Consider the following 18,426-nt stretch of genomic DNA (forward strand, 5'->3'; position numbering starts at 1 on the left):
CAGGACCCTCCCAGATACCAATCTATGGAGATTCACCGGTCTCTAAATAAATGGCACAGTATTTGCATAAAACCTATAGGATATATTTCTATATATTTTAATCATCTCTAGATTTCTAATAACTACAATGTATGTGCTATGTAAATAGTTGTAAATACAATGTAAATGTTATGTAAATAGTTACCAGTATGTGACATATTCAAGTTTTGGTTTTTGGAAACTTCTGGAATTTTTTTTCCCAATATTTTTCTTCTGTATTTGGTTGAATCCTTGGATACAGAGATATCCTGCAGATACGGAGTGCCAGTTGTATCTTCCGTATCTAGTTTCTGTTGATTCTTTTTCTAAATATCTTTTATTCCACTCCCTCCCTCTATCACTGCTGCCACTTCCGTAGTTTGAGTCTCCACCACTGGTTACCTATTGCAATAGGCCACCCAATGGTTTCCCTGTTCCCAGTTTGTCTTTTAATCTACTCATCACACCGCTTCAAGAGTGATTTTTAAAGCAAAAAGTCATATCACATACCTTCCCAGCCCACAAACACATTCAGTTCAGTTCAGTTCAGTTCAGCTGCTCAGTCGTGTCCAACTCTTTACGACCTCAAGGACACCAGCACGCCAGGCCTACCTGTCCACACCAACTGCCAGACTTTATTCAAACTCATGTCCATTGAGTCAGTGATACCATCCAACCATCTCATCCTCTGTCATCGCCTTCTCCGCCCACCTTTGATCTTTCCCAGCATTAGGGTCTTTTCCAGTGAATCAGTTCTTTGCATCAGGTGGCCAAAGTATTGGAGTTTCAGCTTCAACATCAGTCCTTCCAGTGAATTTTCAGGACTGATTTCTTTTAGGATGGACTGGTTGGATCTCAAGAGTCTTCTCCAACATCACAGTTTAAAAGCATCAATTCTTTGGTGCTCAGCTTTCTTTATAATCCAACTCTCACATCCATACATGACCACTGGAAAAACCATAGCCTTGACTAGACGGACCTTTGTTGGCAAAGTAATGTCTTTGCTTTTTAGTATGCTGTCTAGGTTGGTCATAACTTTCCTTCCAAGCAGTAAGAGTCTTTTAATTTCATGGCTACAGTCACCATCTGCAGTGATTTTGGAGCCCCCCCCACCACCTCAAATAGTCTGTCACTGTTTCCCCATCTATTTGCCATGAAGTGATGGGACCAGATGCCATGATCTTAGTTTTCTGAATGTTGAGCTTTAAGCCAACTTTTTCATTCTCCTCTTTCATCAAGAGACTCTTTAGTTCTTCTTCGCTTTCTGCCATAAGGGTGGTGTCATCTGCATATCTGAGGTTATTGATATTACTCCTGGCAATCTTGATTCCAGCTTGTGCTTCATCCAGCCCAGTGTTTCTCATGATGTACTCCACATATAAGGAGGCCCCATAAACACATAAATACTTCAAATCTTTCAGTGATGGTAACTTTTTAAAATCTATGTCTCTTTGACCTGCTTGTTCCTCTAAAGTCACTTAGCAAAAGGCATTCTCTTATTGTATTTGCCACTGTTCCAAACCATGATACATGGATCATTCAAGAGTCTGTAGATATTTTCCATTCCCCATCTGCTACTGTTCGAAGCACAGTCAAAAGTTTGCAACCTAGGAAAAAATCTGAGAGTGGAACTGTGATTCTGATCTCTGATGATAATAAATGCAAATTTCTATATCACTTCTTGGGTTTTGTATCATTTTCAACTTTATTTTGCCAGCTATTGAGTTAGCGGTTTAGCAGCAATGTAATGTTTCTTTCTGATGTATAAAGAACATACACTGGGGGCTTCCCTGGTGGCTCAGTGGTAAAGAATCTGTCTGCCAATGCAGGAGACACAGGTTCAATCCCTGGTCCAGGAAGATATCACATGGCCTTGGAGCAACTAAGCCTGTGCGCCACAACTACTGAGCCTGGATGCCTAGAACCTGTGCTCTGCAACAAGAGATACCATTGAAATGAGAAGCCCATGCAGCACAACAAAGAGTAGCCCCTACTCACTGCAACTAGAGAAAGCATGTGCAAAGCAGCAAAGACCCAGCACAGCCAAAAATAAGAGATAAAATAAAATAAAAATTATTAAAAAAAAAAAACCCAACAACATAACAAAGTTAAAATTCAGCCTTGGTCATTTGTTTAACCATCATATTTCTCTTTGTGTTCACAAGATCTCATTAATCATGTTAAAAGCTCTCCAAGTGCTAATTTCAGATGAGCAAAACAAGAAAAACAGAGCTCTTTGCTTAGTGGATAGCCAGTATTTATTTTCACTGAAAAATTAATTTGGCCTTAGTATCATTAAATAGGGATATGACATGCTCAGAAACAAACACTAACAAAAAACCTCACTTTTCTTCTTTTAGGAAGTTAACAGCTGTTAACTTCAAGAAGTTTCAATGAGGTAGAATATAAGCTCACATAAGCAACTGTGGTTCAATTTCTAATTCAGATACCTTATTCCTAAAGAAGACAGAAATATGAGGAAACAGTATGCGTTATTCCTGGGCAAGAAAGGAGTGTTGCTGTTGTTCAGTCACTAAGTCATATCTGACTCTTTGTGACCCCCTGGACTGCAGCCTGCCAGGTTCCTCTGTCTTCCACTGTATCCTGGAGTTTGCTCAAATTCATGTCCATTGAGTCAGTAAAAGGAGCGAGGATATATAAATATAACAACTGTTACCTACCCAGTCAATTTTTAAAAGGGTTAGCAAAGATAACTGAATCCATTGTTCATTTCAAATTCTCATTATGAACAAGTTTTCTTGTTAATTAAAAAAATTAAAAAACAGCATAAACTGCTATGAATTTCAAACACTTCTCCTCTGCAGACTAATCAGGCAACAAAATAAAACCCTAGGTAGTTACTAGATTGGATAATCAAGTTTAAAATCATTAAGGATTAACCATCAACAGACTTTGTTGCTAGAAAGCACACACCTGGGTCTGTTACAGAGGAGGCTGAGAGACCAGTTATACATCCCAGAGAAAGAAAAAAGTAAAGAGGTTGTGTAGAGAAAGTTAAAGTGAGATCTTTGGGTCCTCCCTAAACCTTTTATCATTGAAAAGTGACTGCTTGAAAATGCAACTGGAAAATGAAAGTAAGTAGCTGCTGGGCTCACTGCAGAAGGGACTCTGGTTTTCACTTCCAATAATTCAGTGCACTGTTGGGGGACACTTTCTCCCTAGTGAGGAAAGGAGGAAGTTGCAGTGCCCAGAGCAGAGAGATCTTTGGTTCTGCGAAACTCTGAGCTTTAAGAAGTTCTCTACAGACAGAGGAGCCTGGTAGGCTACAGTCTATGGGGTCGCAAAGAGTCGGACACAACTGATTGACTTCACTTTCACTTTCTACAGCAGCAAGTAGAGACATGAATTCATCTTTGTGGAAGGCCTCTCCTTTGTTATGTGAAAAACACCCAAAGAGCCCTTTAGTTATAGTAACTGAAGCAAGTCTTCACCTAACCCAAAGTTTTTGGGGAAAATTGTGACACTGTAATTAATCTGAAAGCAGATATACTGAGTTAGACTGAGCAGCCAAGTGAAGTGATATGTTAATAGTTGTGCATAGCTGAGTTACATTGTATTAATCTGGCATTACAATTAGAATATCTGCCTAAATGCAATCACTCAGAGTTGTCCAAGATTACAAATGAATATTTATTAAAATGAAAGTATATTGTAGTGGTTTAAAATTAGAAAACTTTAAAACAGAATTAAGAACCAGGAATTAAGATAATGGGAGCTCCTGAAGGCAAACGGAATTAATCAAGTACAGTTTTCCTCTTGATTTGATCTCATCCATATATGCAAAAATTTCTCTACAAAAATTTTGTGAAATATTGAATGATTTAGGGCTATGACTCCTTTTGAAGTTTTTGCACTTTCACAAATTAAAACTTTTAAAAGAGCATAGTAGGTATTTAAATACTTGTTGACTGCTGTAGGATTTCATTTGCTAGGAAGGTTGAGTTCAAGCTCATCTAAAAACTCTTTGAGAAATAAATGCTGTATTCAAGGTGCATTATATTTCAATGTACACACCCTGATTTGACAGATACTAGCTACAAGCTTCCATATTTTCATCCTTTAAATCAGTGCAAGAAAGGAAATCTAGGCTTTTCAGTTTAGCTTCTGCATTATCAGTGAACTCCCTGGAGGCTTTCTGTAGTGGAAGACGGGGTGGGCCCATTGGAATCCCGGAGACAAGAGTCATGATGGCTTTGGTCTGCGACACTCCAAAACCTAGGAAAAATAAACAGGAAACATGGCTGGGATGGTCCACTTTGCCACAAACATTCCAGAGAAGAGATCATATTCTTACAGTGATTCCTAGGACAGGATAAAATGGAACTAAAAGATGGGGTATTTTTGTCAATATGGCAGATTGAGCAGATGCAGGAAATCCCTGCGTGCATGCTCAGTGGCCTCAGTTGTGTCCATGTCTGTGCGACCCTATGGACTACAGCCCACTAGGCTCCTCTGTCCATGGGATTGATTCTCCAGGCAAGAATACTGGAGTGGGGTGCCCCAGCGCCACCTGGAAAGCCCCTTAGGAAATCCCTAGGCCTGCTCTGAACACATACAAATGCTGAAAGCTTTTTTAACAAATTGATAAATTATAAAATGAAACAAAGTGAGACTCAAAGTGAACCTCAAAAGCAAGACGGAGGGACAAGAGGTATCAGGAATAAAGAGGTCAAAGTGGTAGGGAGACGCTGAAACCAATGGTCCATGAGGATAATCTTACTCAAGGATGTACCGCTGTGGATTGAAAGACAGAGGACTTCATCACTAAGACAGAATTTAGTTCCAGCACATCTAAGAAGTCCCTGGGAAATGCACTAATTAAGGTAATAGTTTATGACTCAGTGCTAGTGTTTTAGATTAGGGTTGCAATGCCAGATAAAGCCTTCAGTCTGTATACAGCAAGGAGGTGGAACTAAAACTCCCAGTATAAAGTTGGTAGTCAGTCTTACATGAAAAGCAATAGAAAAAACAAAACCAAACTAAAACAAACAAAGAAAGAAAAACTCTCCTAAGAGGCAAGGGAGCCTGACTTCTGCCAGGGCTGTGGCTGGAAAGGAAAGTGAAAGTGAAGTCACTCAGTCGTGTCCAACTCTTCGCAACCCCATGGACTGTAGCCCTACCAGGCTCCTCCGTTCATGGGTTTTCCAGGCAAGAATACTGGAGTGGGTTGCCATTTCCTTCTCCAGGAGATCTTCCCGACCCAGGGATTGAACCTGGGTCTCCCACATTGTAGGCAGATGCTTTACCGTCTGAGCCACCAGGAAGTCCATGGCTGGAAAAGGAAGTAAAAGAAATCCCAAGCCTGTGCCATATATAAATGCTGGATCTATATTATGTGCTTAGTACAGGAACCATACTAAAAAATATACCTAAAGACTTGGTCAGAACTGATGAAACTAAAGTGTTTGCAGAGGCAGATATAAAATCACTTGATAAGACACCTCACAACCTGGAGTACAACGAATTCCCCAGGAAACAACTGTCTTTGAAGATGAATTCAGAGTTAAAAGTCACAAAGCACACGAGGAAAAAGAAGCTGCATGGGAACCAGCAAATACACAACTCACAAATTTCACATCCTGAGAAAAGATGACACAAAATTCTGAAAGAAATTTCACAGAGATAAAAATATTTGAGAATAGAAGCCATAGGCTAAGAGAAGGACATATAAAGAATGGGATCATCTGGAAGAAATAACCAAAAAGAAATAATGGAAATGAAAAATATATAACCAGTGAAATGAAATTGTAGAAAATAGCTAAAGATAATATTAGTGATTTTGAAGGTAGGTCTAAGGAAATAATCCAGAATATGGCACAGGACGATATTTGTTTTCTTAACTGGCTATTACTCTTAGACTAAAGGTATGAGCAGTAACTTTCCTTTCCTAAGGTAACAGTTACAGTCAGTAACAACTGAGCATTGGGAAGGAAAATACTAGTTTGGCTAAATACATAGAATATACTTTGCTAAATGCAAGTGGCCCTCCTATTCTTATCATGAATGGTGGGAGAGGGAGAGCTACCTTCACGATAAGGCTATCACATTTATTAAGTCTCTCTTATATACAATGGAATGAGAGTCCCTTGGACTGCAAGGATATCCAGCCAGTCCATTCTAAAGGAAATCAGTCCTGAATATTCACTGGAAGGACTGATGCTTAAGCTGAAACTCCAATACTTTGGCCACCTGATGCGGAGAGGTGACTCATTTGAAAAGACCCTGATGCTGGGAAAGATTGAGGGCAGGAGGAGAAGGGGACGACAGAGGATGAGATAGTTGGATGGCATCACCGACTTGATGGACATGGGTTTGGGTGGACTCTGGGACTTGGTGATGGACGGGGAGACCTGGCATGCTATGGTTCATGGGATCACAAAGAGTCGGACACGACTGAGCGACTGAACTGAAAAAAGAACTGAAAGCTTGAAGCTTATAACAGATGGACCCAGAGGGTATTGAACTAAATGATATTGAAATAAGTCAGACAGAAAAAGGCACTATATTATTTCACTTATCTGTGGAATCTAAAATACAACAAATAAAGACAGAAACAGAGTTATACATGCTGTATGTAAAATTTATCTCGATAAAACTGGAAGAAAAATCCTTTGCAGTATCACCGCTGGTATGCAAAGTGATCTTAGACATACAGGTAAACGTTTAGTTCTTTAAAAACTGGAAAAACTAGTAGTAGTTCAATATCTACTTTTATGCACCTTAGGAACATATACCAACCCATGATTTTGTGAAAAGTATTGTTTAGGACAAGGGAATAATAATAGCTAACAATATTGGGTGGGCCAAAAAGTTCCTTCTAGTTACCGAAAAACCCAGAACGAACTTTGTGGCCAGTCCATTAGTACTGGTGGCACACAAATATGACCAAAATCATCGAAGTGGAAAAGCAAATGGGAAGCATTGTCTTTGAAGGATAAAGAGAGCTGGCTGAAGACCCGTGAGAATGAGGGACGCAATACAGAATAGGTGCCTAGGGCTTGGGAGGACTTGCCAGGAAGAGGCAGAAGGCTCTGAAAGGAAGGGGAGGAGGTCTGCCAAGAAAAACCTGAAACTTCTCCTGGACTTGACCCAGGTTCTCAGGAAGGGCCAAGCTCTTGCAGAAGTGGAGTGAATGGTGGCATTTGTCATTTGTTACGGGACAAGACTTCGGAGACTGTGGAGAAGTTTCTCTACTCAGATTCACTGTATTTCCCTCAAACTTTACATTGTCATGTTATTCAAACCTCTATCCATTCAAGCTTACTTGTGTTAATAAACTTTTAAATTCCAGATACTCTTGGGAGAGCTGTCAGTCATTCACAGTTTAGTAAGATCTATATTCAAGCTGCTTTCTTCCAAATACTTAGGCTGAAATCAGCTATAGTGTGGTAGTAGAATTTTAAGGAGCAGAGGCAAGGGAAGGGAGGGAGTGTTGATGGTTTAGAAGAAAAGGGGTAAAAAAATGGTGTGTGCGCAGAGTAGGAAGGTGAGTAAAGTGCTAAGATGAAGAGAGGTTTGCAGAAGGGTGCCAAGACCTTCCAACTGGGTTTACTTCACCATTTTATAGGACTGGCTCTGAAAGTTAGCATTAGGGATAAAACCTTGCTTACAACTGATTAAAAGGTATTCTTGTTGAAACCTCTGAAAGTCCTTCATCACTTTCTCTGAAATGCTCCCAGTGTTGTGTGTTCAGTTGCCCAGTCGTGTTCAACTCTTTGCGACCCCATGGAATGTAGCCTGCCAGGCTCCTCTGTCCAGGGGATTTTTTTCCAGGCTAGAATACTGGAGTGGGTTGCCATTTCCTGCTCCAGGGGATCTTCCCAACCCAGGATCGAACCCAAGTCTCTCGCATCTCCTGCATTGGCAGGTGGATTCTTTATCACTGTGCCACCTGGGAAGCCCCCAAACTCTCCCGAGTAGCAGACAAAGAGGGAAACTTACCTAGTTTGACCACAAAGTTGATAAATCTCTGAATACAAAACTAGAAAGAAACAAACAAATCTACAGTCAGTATTACTGAACCGCGGTAACAATTTAAAGAATTTGGAGGTCAAATTACAGAAAGCTCAAACCAAAGGTCCGCACATCTTAGTTTTGTGTAGGTCTGACAGAATGGAAAAAAACAGCCAAGTGAGGATGGTTGAGATCCATCTAGGATAAGGTAGGATCTTTCCATATATATAAGCTTTATGAATCGAGCCCATGAAGAAAAGAAGCTCCAATGAAGGAATGGTTCAATACAGAGTTAGGGTGGGGAAGATAACCTCTACCCATCCAGGCTACATAGACAAGCTTACCAGCTAGTGTAGTTGTTTCCAAATTGGGGTGCTCTAACTTCTGGATTACTTTCCAAGACACCTTGGGGACACTCGGCCAAGGCTGATTTATGGAAATCAATTTCTAGATACTCAAATTCCATAAGTGCTATTTCTAAAATTGATCAAAGAGAGGATTCACACATAATGGAGGTGTAGATTGTCCTTTTCTATTTCCCCTTTCACAATTCTTCTCCTACTTTTGAAAAAATAAAGACATACCTCCTATATCACTGCCTTGGGACACCTCTTGGAATCAAATAAAGCAGATCAAATGTTGGTATTGGCATCCACAAAGAGAGCTGACAGAGTGATTCCTCTAATTAATGAATAACAAGTCCTCTTAAAAATCATAGGGTTTTCAATTTTTTCCTTTCAACATTGCCTTTAATGTTGTGATTCACACTGTCAGTTGAAAATCATTAAATGATCAAGCATTCTGTGATTTATGGCATATGACTCAAAAACTGCTCAAAGAACTGAGGGACGCTGCTTAAAGTTTCTTCCATTCTTATCTACTAATATATATGATCATGCTTTCACAGAACTTATTTCTATAAAAACAAAAACCAGAAGTAGTATTGATGCCGAACTGTAACTCATTCTAGCATTAAAGGATATTCGTCCACAAATTCATGAAGCAAATTCTTAAAAAGAAGAGATCCCCATCCATCTCACTATTTTCAATAGAGATGCATTTTCAATAACATTTGCTTTTTATGTTGTTTTACTCAATTGTATGTGTGTGCATGCATGCTTAGTCATTCAGTCCTGTCTGAGTCTGTGATTCCATGGACTGTAGGTTGGCAGGTGCCTCTGTCCATGGGAATTTTTCCAGGCAAGAATACTAAAGTGGGTTGCCATTTCCTGCTAAAGGGGATTTTCCCCACCCAGGGATTGAACCAGTGTCTCTTGCATCTACTGCATTGCAAGGTGGATTCTTTACCACGGTGGCACCTGGGAAGCCCTTAATCAACTGTATACAAGCAATAAAAAATTCCATGCAGAATAAAATTTGAATACCAAGAACGTATATGCACATGTTCTTTTTTTCCTGGCACACAAACTAGGGCACATTACATTCAAAAGTCTCTACTTTGCTTCTCTTCTAAGCTTTTATTTCCTATTCACTATCACCCTATCCAACCTGGTCTTAGCTTGGTGCTCAGTGGAAATAATTTAATCAAACCATTCATTAACAATGTTGCTGCTGCTAAGTCGCTTCAGTCGTGTCCGACTCTGTGCGACCCCACAGACGGCAGCCCACTGGGCTCCGTCATCCCTGGGATTCTCCAGGCAAGAACACTGGAGTGGGTTGCCATTTCCTTCTCCAATTTGAAAGTGAAAAGTGAAAGTGAAGTCGCTTAGTCATGTCCGACTCTTAGCGACCCCACGGAGTGCAGCCTACCAGGCTCCTCCATCCATGGGAGTTTCCAGGCAAGAGTACTGGAGTGGGATGCCACTGCCTTAGCTACTCATAATAAAATTAAATATATATAAAAATAAAAAACCCCAAAAGTCTCTACTTTGTTGCTTTTTTTTACACTTAATATATCATAGAGATCTCTTAACACCTGTGCATATGAAAACTTTTAAAGGGCTGTAAATAGATCCATTAAATAACTCAAACATAGCGGTGGGACCTTTCCCTTTAAGCTGTGCCCACCTGTCTTTTGGGCTTCCCAGGTGGCTCAGTGGTAAAGAAGCCACCTGCCAATGCAGGAGACATGGGTTCGATCCCTGGGTCAGAAAGATCCCCTGGAGGAGGAAATGGCAACCTACTCCAGTATTCTTGCCTGGAAAACCCTATGGACAGAGAAGTCCATGGGGTCATAAAAGAGCTGGATACAACCTAGTGACTAAAGAACAACAATGTATTTAACCGTCTCCTTGGGTGGATATTTGAGCTGTTTTCATCTTTTGCTATTATAAACAATGTTATAAGGAATATCTTTGTGTATGCATCATTTCACTTTGTAAATATAATGGATGGCATTTAAATCTATGAGAATGAGTAAGTTTAGCCCTAACTTTTTACTTGTTTGTTTCTTCACTTGACTACAAACTCCTTTAGGGCAGAGACCAGCTTTATTGAAATCATCAGTTCAGCCCTTGGTATATTAACAAATACGTAAATGAGACCCACTCACACTGGCTTTCTGTAAGAAAAAATAGAATGTGATGAACTAAACTCCTTCCTAATAATGTTTTACGAGAGATGACTTATTTGAGTAGGACTAAAAGAAAAAATGGAATGGAGATGGAAGCTGAGTCAACCCATAAAAGAAACCACTAAATGGAAGGGTCCATCTCGCATCCATTTCATGGTTTACACCATTCTATGATTTTCCCACCATTCAGCTCAGAACAGGTTGAAATTTTCAGAAACACTTTTTTTCTGGGAAAAACTTAGGAAGAAGAAAATTATAAATAAAAAGAGAGGGCATGAGTCTGCACAATTCAGACTTCATGTCTTAGTTTAAAACCAACATCCTGCCAATGCTTAATCTAGGTGACATAGCCTCCTAAGTCCTTATGGTGTGCCTGCTTTCAGCCTCATCTGGTCTGAGGCGGAACAAAGATAAATATTAAATAAGCTGTTTTAAACTTTAAGTAGGAAGTAGATTTAGGCTGGCTCAATGTTCAGGGCTAAAGGCTAAGGATGTATTAAAAAAATTTTTTTTAATTTAAATTTTAAATTTAAAATAAATTTTAAATTTGGCAGCATTGGGTCTGAGTTGCAGCATGCAGGGTTTTCTTTCCATCTTTGGATCTTCCCCCGTGGCATGGGCTCAGCAGTTGCAGCACAAAGGTTTAGTTGCTCTGTGGCATGTGGGATCTCAGTTCCCCAACTAGGGATCTAACCCATGGCCCCTGTATTGCGAGGAAGATTCCTAAGGAATGGACCACCAGGGAAGTCCCAGGAGGGATGTATTTAATCACTGCTGGCAACTGCTTCCTCCTGTTCTCTTCTTGGTTAGAGCTGAGGTCACCCCTCTAACCTTCAGGATGCTTTGTGGCTTCTGTTCTGTAATTCCTGATTTGCCCTGATGGTGGCCAGTTCAGTTCAGTTCAGTTGCTCAGTCATGTCCAACTCTTTGCAACCCCATGGACTGCAGCAGGCCAGGCTTCCCTGTCCACCACCAACTCTCAGAGCTTGCTCACACTCATGTCCATCGAGTCAGTGATGCCATCCAACCATCTCATCTTCTGGCCTTCCCTTCTCCTCCTGCCTTCAATCTTGCCCAGCATCAGGGTCTTTCCCAGTGAGTCCGTTCTTAGGACAGGATGGTGGCCTGTCCTATTCAAAAGATCCCTATCTGAGCTTACTGGAACCAACCACCTGCTCTGATCTTGCTTATGCCTTTCACTCCCACTCTTTTTTTTTTTGGCTACTCCTCTTGGTCACTTTTATGATCCTGAAAGTTCCTGGACCTCTTAGGGCTTCCAGAAGTCACTCTGTTGTGCTGACTCTTTCTTTCCACTTTATTCTGTTTACCTAAAGTATACACACTACCAGCTGTTGCGACTGGTTCTAGCCTTTGGCGAAGCTTTTCCTTCTCTAGACTGTGAGACTGTCCTCCCTGCAACATTGACAGCCCCCACCATTTCCCCCAGGGGGCTTCCCTGAGACACACCAGTTCCTGATGCTTTCCTCTTCCTGTTTCAAAGTTGGTGTCTTCCTTTTGGATCACCTACTCAGCTCTCGTTTCCTGCCTGGTGGATAAAGTTCTCAGCAACATTTCCAGGGCAAAGGAGACTGACTTGCTCTGATTTTGGATAAAGTCTCCTGTTTTTGGGTCACCAGCTTCATAGCTTCTTTATATACTCTGGTGACTCAAGTGTGAAGTTCTCAAGGGGATGGCATGTGGTCACTTACCCAGAAACCCATCACTATTATTTCACAGTCATAAAAACACTTTGAATGTAGATTAAAAATAAGATCATTTCTAGGAGGAACAGAAAGGAGTCATTCCCGTCTGGGGCCTGTCCTGATTAGACATGTAGGGAGCGTGGACAATGGGGGCAGATTTGGTTTTAAACAAAAATAAAGACAGAAAATACAGAAAGAAGCAGCTGGGCAATTTTAAAGAGGGCAGGCATGGTAGGAATGCTGATGAGAGAGAATAAGAATTCTCAAGTGGGAAAGAAAAAAGGCTGTGACTTCTAAGGAGGGAAAAAGAAAGCTAACCTGATGGTTCAGAGCTGAAGAGAAGTCTTTTCGTTCAAAAGCCTCCAACATCTGCTTTGTCTTTTTTCCCAGGTAGTTATAGGTACTAGAAAGAGAAAACAGCACACACTGTAGGATCAGTAACTCAGCGGGAAGACCCAGCTCTACAAACCCCTCTGAAGCTTAAAAGGAAAAATATACCAAGCCTTCCAGAAGTCTATTTTTGGGCCCTAATCTATTAAAAGATCAGGTGTCTTTAGTTCTGAATTTTCCAACAATACTAAGCAGTGCAGAGGAGACAGCGAACACTAAAGGGAATGAAGAAAAGGGAGGAAAAATACAAAAAAGGTAGAGTTGGAAAAAAGTGAAAGACAGAGGTATATTTGGCAAAGAGTGAATGAGGGCAACACCTGACCCAGGGCACACACAGAGGTGCAATGCTAGATAAGAACTGTGGATAAAATGCAATGTCTAAAGTACATCCTAGAAACCTTAAGCTGAGGAACAGGGTGAATGGAGCACCCCAGTAAAAGGGGAAATTCCTAGCAGATTACCTCAATTCTTTGTCAAGTTACATGCTACCTAGGGACTAGTTTCTAATTATAACATTAATACTGATTATAATAATAATATGAGAGACCTCTCATTGACTATTATATTTCACTGCCTGACATAAACCATGTCTGATCCTCTCAAAACCCTGTGAGGGAGATGTGGTCTCCGTTTCGCCGTGAAGATGCTATGCCTCAAAGAAAGGCTACAGAGTTGTCAAGAAGGTTTTCCATCCCTTTGTACTGCCTTCTATTACACTTCAACAAAAACAGAGGTGAGAGTTATCTGATCTGATAAGCTGTTCTTGCCATCTTAAAAAAGAAACTCTAACTCTACCAATAGTATCTTAGACTAATCACTAGATTCCTAGAGAAACCAGCAAGGCAAGAGTTTCTTGAAATTCAGAACAAGGATGTTTTCCCAGTTTCTCGTACAGTAACTCAGGATCAGAGAAGGGTTTTATCTTGTTGTACCGGGAAGAGCATATTGTTGGTACCTCAAATATGTAGTACCTGGAGTCCATACAAGGGATTCCAAGAATGTGAAATTCATATTTTCTCCCAGTAGTAAAATAGGGAAGAATAAAATATAATTGCTGAGGTAAGTTACTTGCAGATGTGAAACACCAGAGTTCACAATATGTTACATGAATGTCTCAGGGGTCTGGGAATGTTGATCATGATTAAGAAGAAATGAAGTGTAACCAAATGTACTTTGCCTTCAGATTATGTTGATAGAATAAAAATGCCTAGTATGAAGGTCAGAAAAAAAAAAAAGTCTAAAAAGAACTTCCATGATCAGCAGATCCAGGCATTCAGGTTTCCTCAATAGAAATGGCCTGTGTGACAATGGTTGTTTCAGGCATCCTGGATTGATGAAAGAGCCATTAAGATTATCCAACTCAACTACTCTTCATCAAAGCCATGCTCACCAAGATATGCTATGAGCTATCACTTTGCTTCCCCTGTACTTTTCCCACAGGGGAGAAAAATACACTTTCAGTTAATATAAATAGTTCAACCTGCTTGCGGGCACATTTCTAATGAATTAGGTTAACATGTGCAGTGGACATGCTCAATCGAATGTCCCAGGGCCTTTTGCTGAGTAGACATTGGGCCACATGATTCTCCCCTCCCAGTTGCAACTGATTGGGCTTTACATGGACATTTGGCTTGGCAGTGCTATCTAGTGACAGCCTGAAATGCCCCAATCAGGCACCATGACTGGCCACGTGCATGCAGAGAAAGCCCATCTGAAGAGAAGGGAGATAGAGAGATGTCCAAAGACCACAGATGGAGAACAGTCTGCAGTTGAGAGCTTTGCAGTTTGGGGTTCTCATCTTCTCTGACACCTCACTGTATTCCCTCCCCGTGGGGTGTATGAAATTTCCCAGTATTTTACAATAACTTACCTTCTTTCACATAAGCTAGTTTGAATAGTTCTGTTATTTGTAACCAAGTAATTTCTGACAAAGAAGTTCTATGCACGCTTTCAGCTTGTGTGCCTCACCACTAACTGCAACAGCTGCTTCTTAAAACAGTGACTGAGTTACTAACAAAGTAAGAAGTGAAAGTTAGTCCTTCAGTCATGTCCACCTCTTTACGACCCCATGGACTGTAGCCCGCCAGGTTCCTCTTTCCAAGGAATTCTCCAGGCAAGAATACTGGAGTGGGTTGCCATTCCCTTCTCCAGGGGATCTTCCCAACCCAGGAATCAAACCCAGGTCTCCTGCATTAGAGGAGGAGGAGGTAAGAACTTGCTGTTCCCAGTACAAGATAAAAACTTCTCTGATCCTGAGTTACTGTGTGAGAAACTGGGAAAACACCCTTGTTCTGAATTTCAAGAACCTCCTGCCTTGCTGGTTACTCTTAAGAATCCAGTGATTAGTCTAAGATACTGTTGGTAGAATTAGAGCTTCTTTACCAGCTGAGCTACCAGGGAAGCCCACCAAAGTGCTAAGACCTACTTAATTCATTTTCACTGAGAATGTGGCAAAGAAGGGCAACTTCTCTTAGAAAAGGTTTACATGCAAGAAATACAACTACTCAGGTGACGAGTGGCTCTGGGGGGTATTTTACAGTTATAATCATTGGGGAAACGAGTCCTGCTTACCTGCCCACCGCTCCAGTTGCCCCCATCACCAGAGCACTTAACAGTTGCTGATCAGAAACAAAGATTTTCCTCCATTATGTTTTGACAGATAAACACATATGCTTTATAAAATATAAACATCATTGAACATACTCAACATACTTACATTCAACTTCAGCTTAATGACAGATTTTTTTTTACTATATATTCTTATAACTTTTATCAATAAATTTGTGCAATGCAGTGTGTGCAAGGAATAGTCACATAAAGCAGTTTTCTCCCCATTACCCTAGTTCCCCATGCTAGAGAGTGACATCCACATTGCTGTTAGCCAATAATACAAATACTGTTCAGTAACCTATCGAGTTATTTCATTATAATGGACAGAATTCTAAGATGGCCTACCTGATCTCTGTTTGTTAGTGTTACCCCCTGAATATGTTCCTTTCCTTGAGAGTGGGTGGGACCAATAACTTGCTTGTAACAAATTATGGCAAAAGCCTCATCATGAGGCTATGATAGACTTTTTTCAGTTTTACTGAGGTATAAATAGCAAATAAAATTGTAAAATTAAAAAAAAAAAAACAGAAACAAAGAACATAATTACTATGATGATAAAGGAGAAGAGTTGCTACTATATAAGCAGCTACATCAATTGTTTGGGAGGGAAACTAACCAGCTGGGACATGCCAGGAGGTGACTTACCTCATCCACCCCAAAAAGGAAAGCAAACTGTCGCTGGCGATACTGATCCACACACTGCCCGAAGTCTAAGAGATCTGTGTCACTGAATTTCAGCCCTTGGAAGCTGGGGATCTTATCCTGAATCCCATCCAACAACTCCTCAGCACGAACTGCTCAAAACAATAAACGTCTTGTTCACCTGCACTTCCCCAGGAAGTATCAGAGGACATCCCATCTAGCCCCATACATCTGCACGGAGCTGCCAGGAGCTGCTCGCAGCTGCAACTGGTTGCAGAGTGAACATAATCACTTGCCCTTGCCTCCTTGTTTGTCTGTACTTGTCAAATTATAGATCTAAATCTTCTGTTCCTTGAACAATAGGTGGATATTTATAAAGCACAACTTCAGTGTTTTCTTTTAAGGAAGTTAAAAGGAGCAGGATTTTAAAAATAGCCTCCTAAGAAATTTCATCTAACTGTAACAGTCTTCAGGCTGGAGAGGTACAATAATGAACAGAAAAGCTAGAAGAAAAGTGAGAAGAGATCAGAGTACCTTCCTGTGTGCCAGGCACTGAGGATGTGGCAGGGTACAAAGCCAACTGTCCTAGCGGGGTTTGCAGGCTGTATCTTCCCATATAAGAAAGAGCGGCGTGTGTGACACAGACCCAAGGTGTCTGCTAGAAGTGCCTAGGGGTCAACTTGTCTTTCATACTTAAAATATTCCATTATAAGGTAGTGTCGATAAGGACGGACATTTTTTTCCCCCAGCTATGTGGGTGTTGCGGCATCCAGACTCTAGGTGCGGATGGGCTTAGGTGCCATCCAGATTCTATGGGCTTAGTTGCCTAGTGGCGTGTTGGATCTTAATTCCCTAAACAGGGACCGAATCCACGTCCCCTGCTTTAGAAGGCAGATTCTCAACCACTGGACCACCAGGGCAGTCCCAGGCTGACTTATTTTTGATGAGTGACTGATTTTGGAGCAGTTGGAACTACCTTAGTCAACAGTCTTATGCTTTCGTGACATGGGGTGGGGTGGGATGGGATGGAGTGTGGGAGTGTGTTAGTGAAGTAGGGTACAGTGTGAGGGGTAAAGGGAAAGAAACGTGGAAAGCGGTACTTACTCTTTACCCCGGTCAAGGCAGGAATGTGATAGTAGTAAAATGGCAACACAGGGGCGGCAGCAGCCACCTCTTTTAGGAAATTAATTAGGACATCTGAAAGAACAGCAGGAAAAGTCATGGTGTGAACAGGTGGAAAACACTGCCTTTCCCCAGGGAAAAATGAGCCACCGAGTGACACGCAACCATCTGTTTCGGAGGCTGAAAATTCTTGACCACACTTACTATCTCTGAGATTGCTACTGCAATTCACTTCATGCAAAGTTTTGTTTCCCTCTCTCCAGAAGGGCCAAAAGAAGAGGCTCCCCTTGCTACTATACTAAAATTCTAACAAAAAACTGGTGCAAATCTTCCCATGTACTAAGTCATGAAATACTCTTACAAAAACCAGGAGCCCATCAAACAGGATCCTCTTCCTCTTACCCAGTAGGGTAAGTGTGGTCAGTGAATAGTAAAGACTTTGCATTAAGATCAGAATAAAGTTGTAATTGAGAAAATCCTACAAGAAAAAGATGAAACAACATCTGCTCAAAATGGGAAGACATGAAAGTAATGGCACATTTCAACCAGAGTTTGGTACTTTTCCCCTTTGGAGAGAAATTTATATTTTTCAGAAGAGAGTTCAGTTTGGTTTACTGAAGAACTGGGGTTTCCTACATCATCTAATTTGAACTTTAACAGGAACTTCACTGCTGTTTATATAGGTATTTATGATAAACAAATCCAGCAAGACTGCTTACATTTGGATGCCAGTGAATAGTGGGAGAAGAAATCCAATGTACTTCATCTGAATGCTGTGGTGATGTTTTCTATCTATGATAAATATTTCTGACAAAATTATGTATTTATTTTGTCTTTTGTGTAAAGTATTTATGCAATAAAAATGAAAAACCATGTTAAAAAACTTTTAAATATTCATGCTAAATTTCCGAATTGTAGTATTTAAATTATTTGTCTAATTAACAACTATTTTCTCGCTACCAATAAATATTTAACTGCATGCAAATAACATCTTGTGCTTTTAATCCTTTTTAATTTGTATTGTATTTTTGCTAATCAAAAGAAATAAAAGGACTCAGTACACTTGGAAACCACAAATAGTTTCCATAGAGAAAACAAGAACTTGATATTTTGAAAGCAATGGATATTTCTGTGAAATCTTTTTTCCAGTTCATCACTTACTCACTTGAATAGTACATGTAGTCTCAAAATGCCCATCACTTATATTCCTCTTTTATTTTTCTTTTTGGAGAAAAACGGTCTCACGCTTTGCCATGTAATCTGACACTCTACACAACTGATTGAACAAGAAGTGGATACCTGACCCAAACACAGGCACCTATAGGTTGACCCCAGGCTTGGTGAATGACCTAATCAGATTACTTGGCAAAAGAGCCAAAGTTCTTTAATGGAGTCTTTTCTCCTATGGATCCAGGAAGTCTGAAAATTCCGGAG

The 18,426-nt window shown here is 40.6% G+C and overlaps 1 protein-coding gene across 1 annotated transcript in view; it reads right to left on the reverse strand.

Moving 5' to 3' along the window:
- Positions 1-2,251: 2,251 nt before the first annotated feature.
- NPL (N-acetylneuraminate pyruvate lyase) overlaps positions 2,252-18,426 on the reverse strand; it is a 45,030-nt gene continuing 28,855 nt past the window's right edge. The window contains exons 7-12 of the mRNA XM_040263844.1: positions 16,975-17,067; positions 15,874-16,022; positions 15,190-15,236; positions 12,547-12,631; positions 7,981-8,020; positions 2,252-4,254 (exon numbers count right to left, since the gene is read on the reverse strand). Of these exons, the coding sequence (XP_040119778.1) occupies positions 4,070-4,254; positions 7,981-8,020; positions 12,547-12,631; positions 15,190-15,236; positions 15,874-16,022; positions 16,975-17,067 (599 nt within the window). The 3' untranslated portion in view covers positions 2,252-4,069. The remainder of the gene's footprint in view (positions 4,255-7,980; positions 8,021-12,546; positions 12,632-15,189; positions 15,237-15,873; positions 16,023-16,974; positions 17,068-18,426) is intronic.

This window comes from Oryx dammah, unplaced genomic scaffold (genome assembly GCF_014754425.2).
Source record: "Oryx dammah isolate SB20612 unplaced genomic scaffold, SCBI_Odam_1.1 HiC_scaffold_21, whole genome shotgun sequence".
Classification (NCBI taxonomy): domain Eukaryota; kingdom Metazoa; phylum Chordata; class Mammalia; order Artiodactyla; family Bovidae; genus Oryx; species Oryx dammah.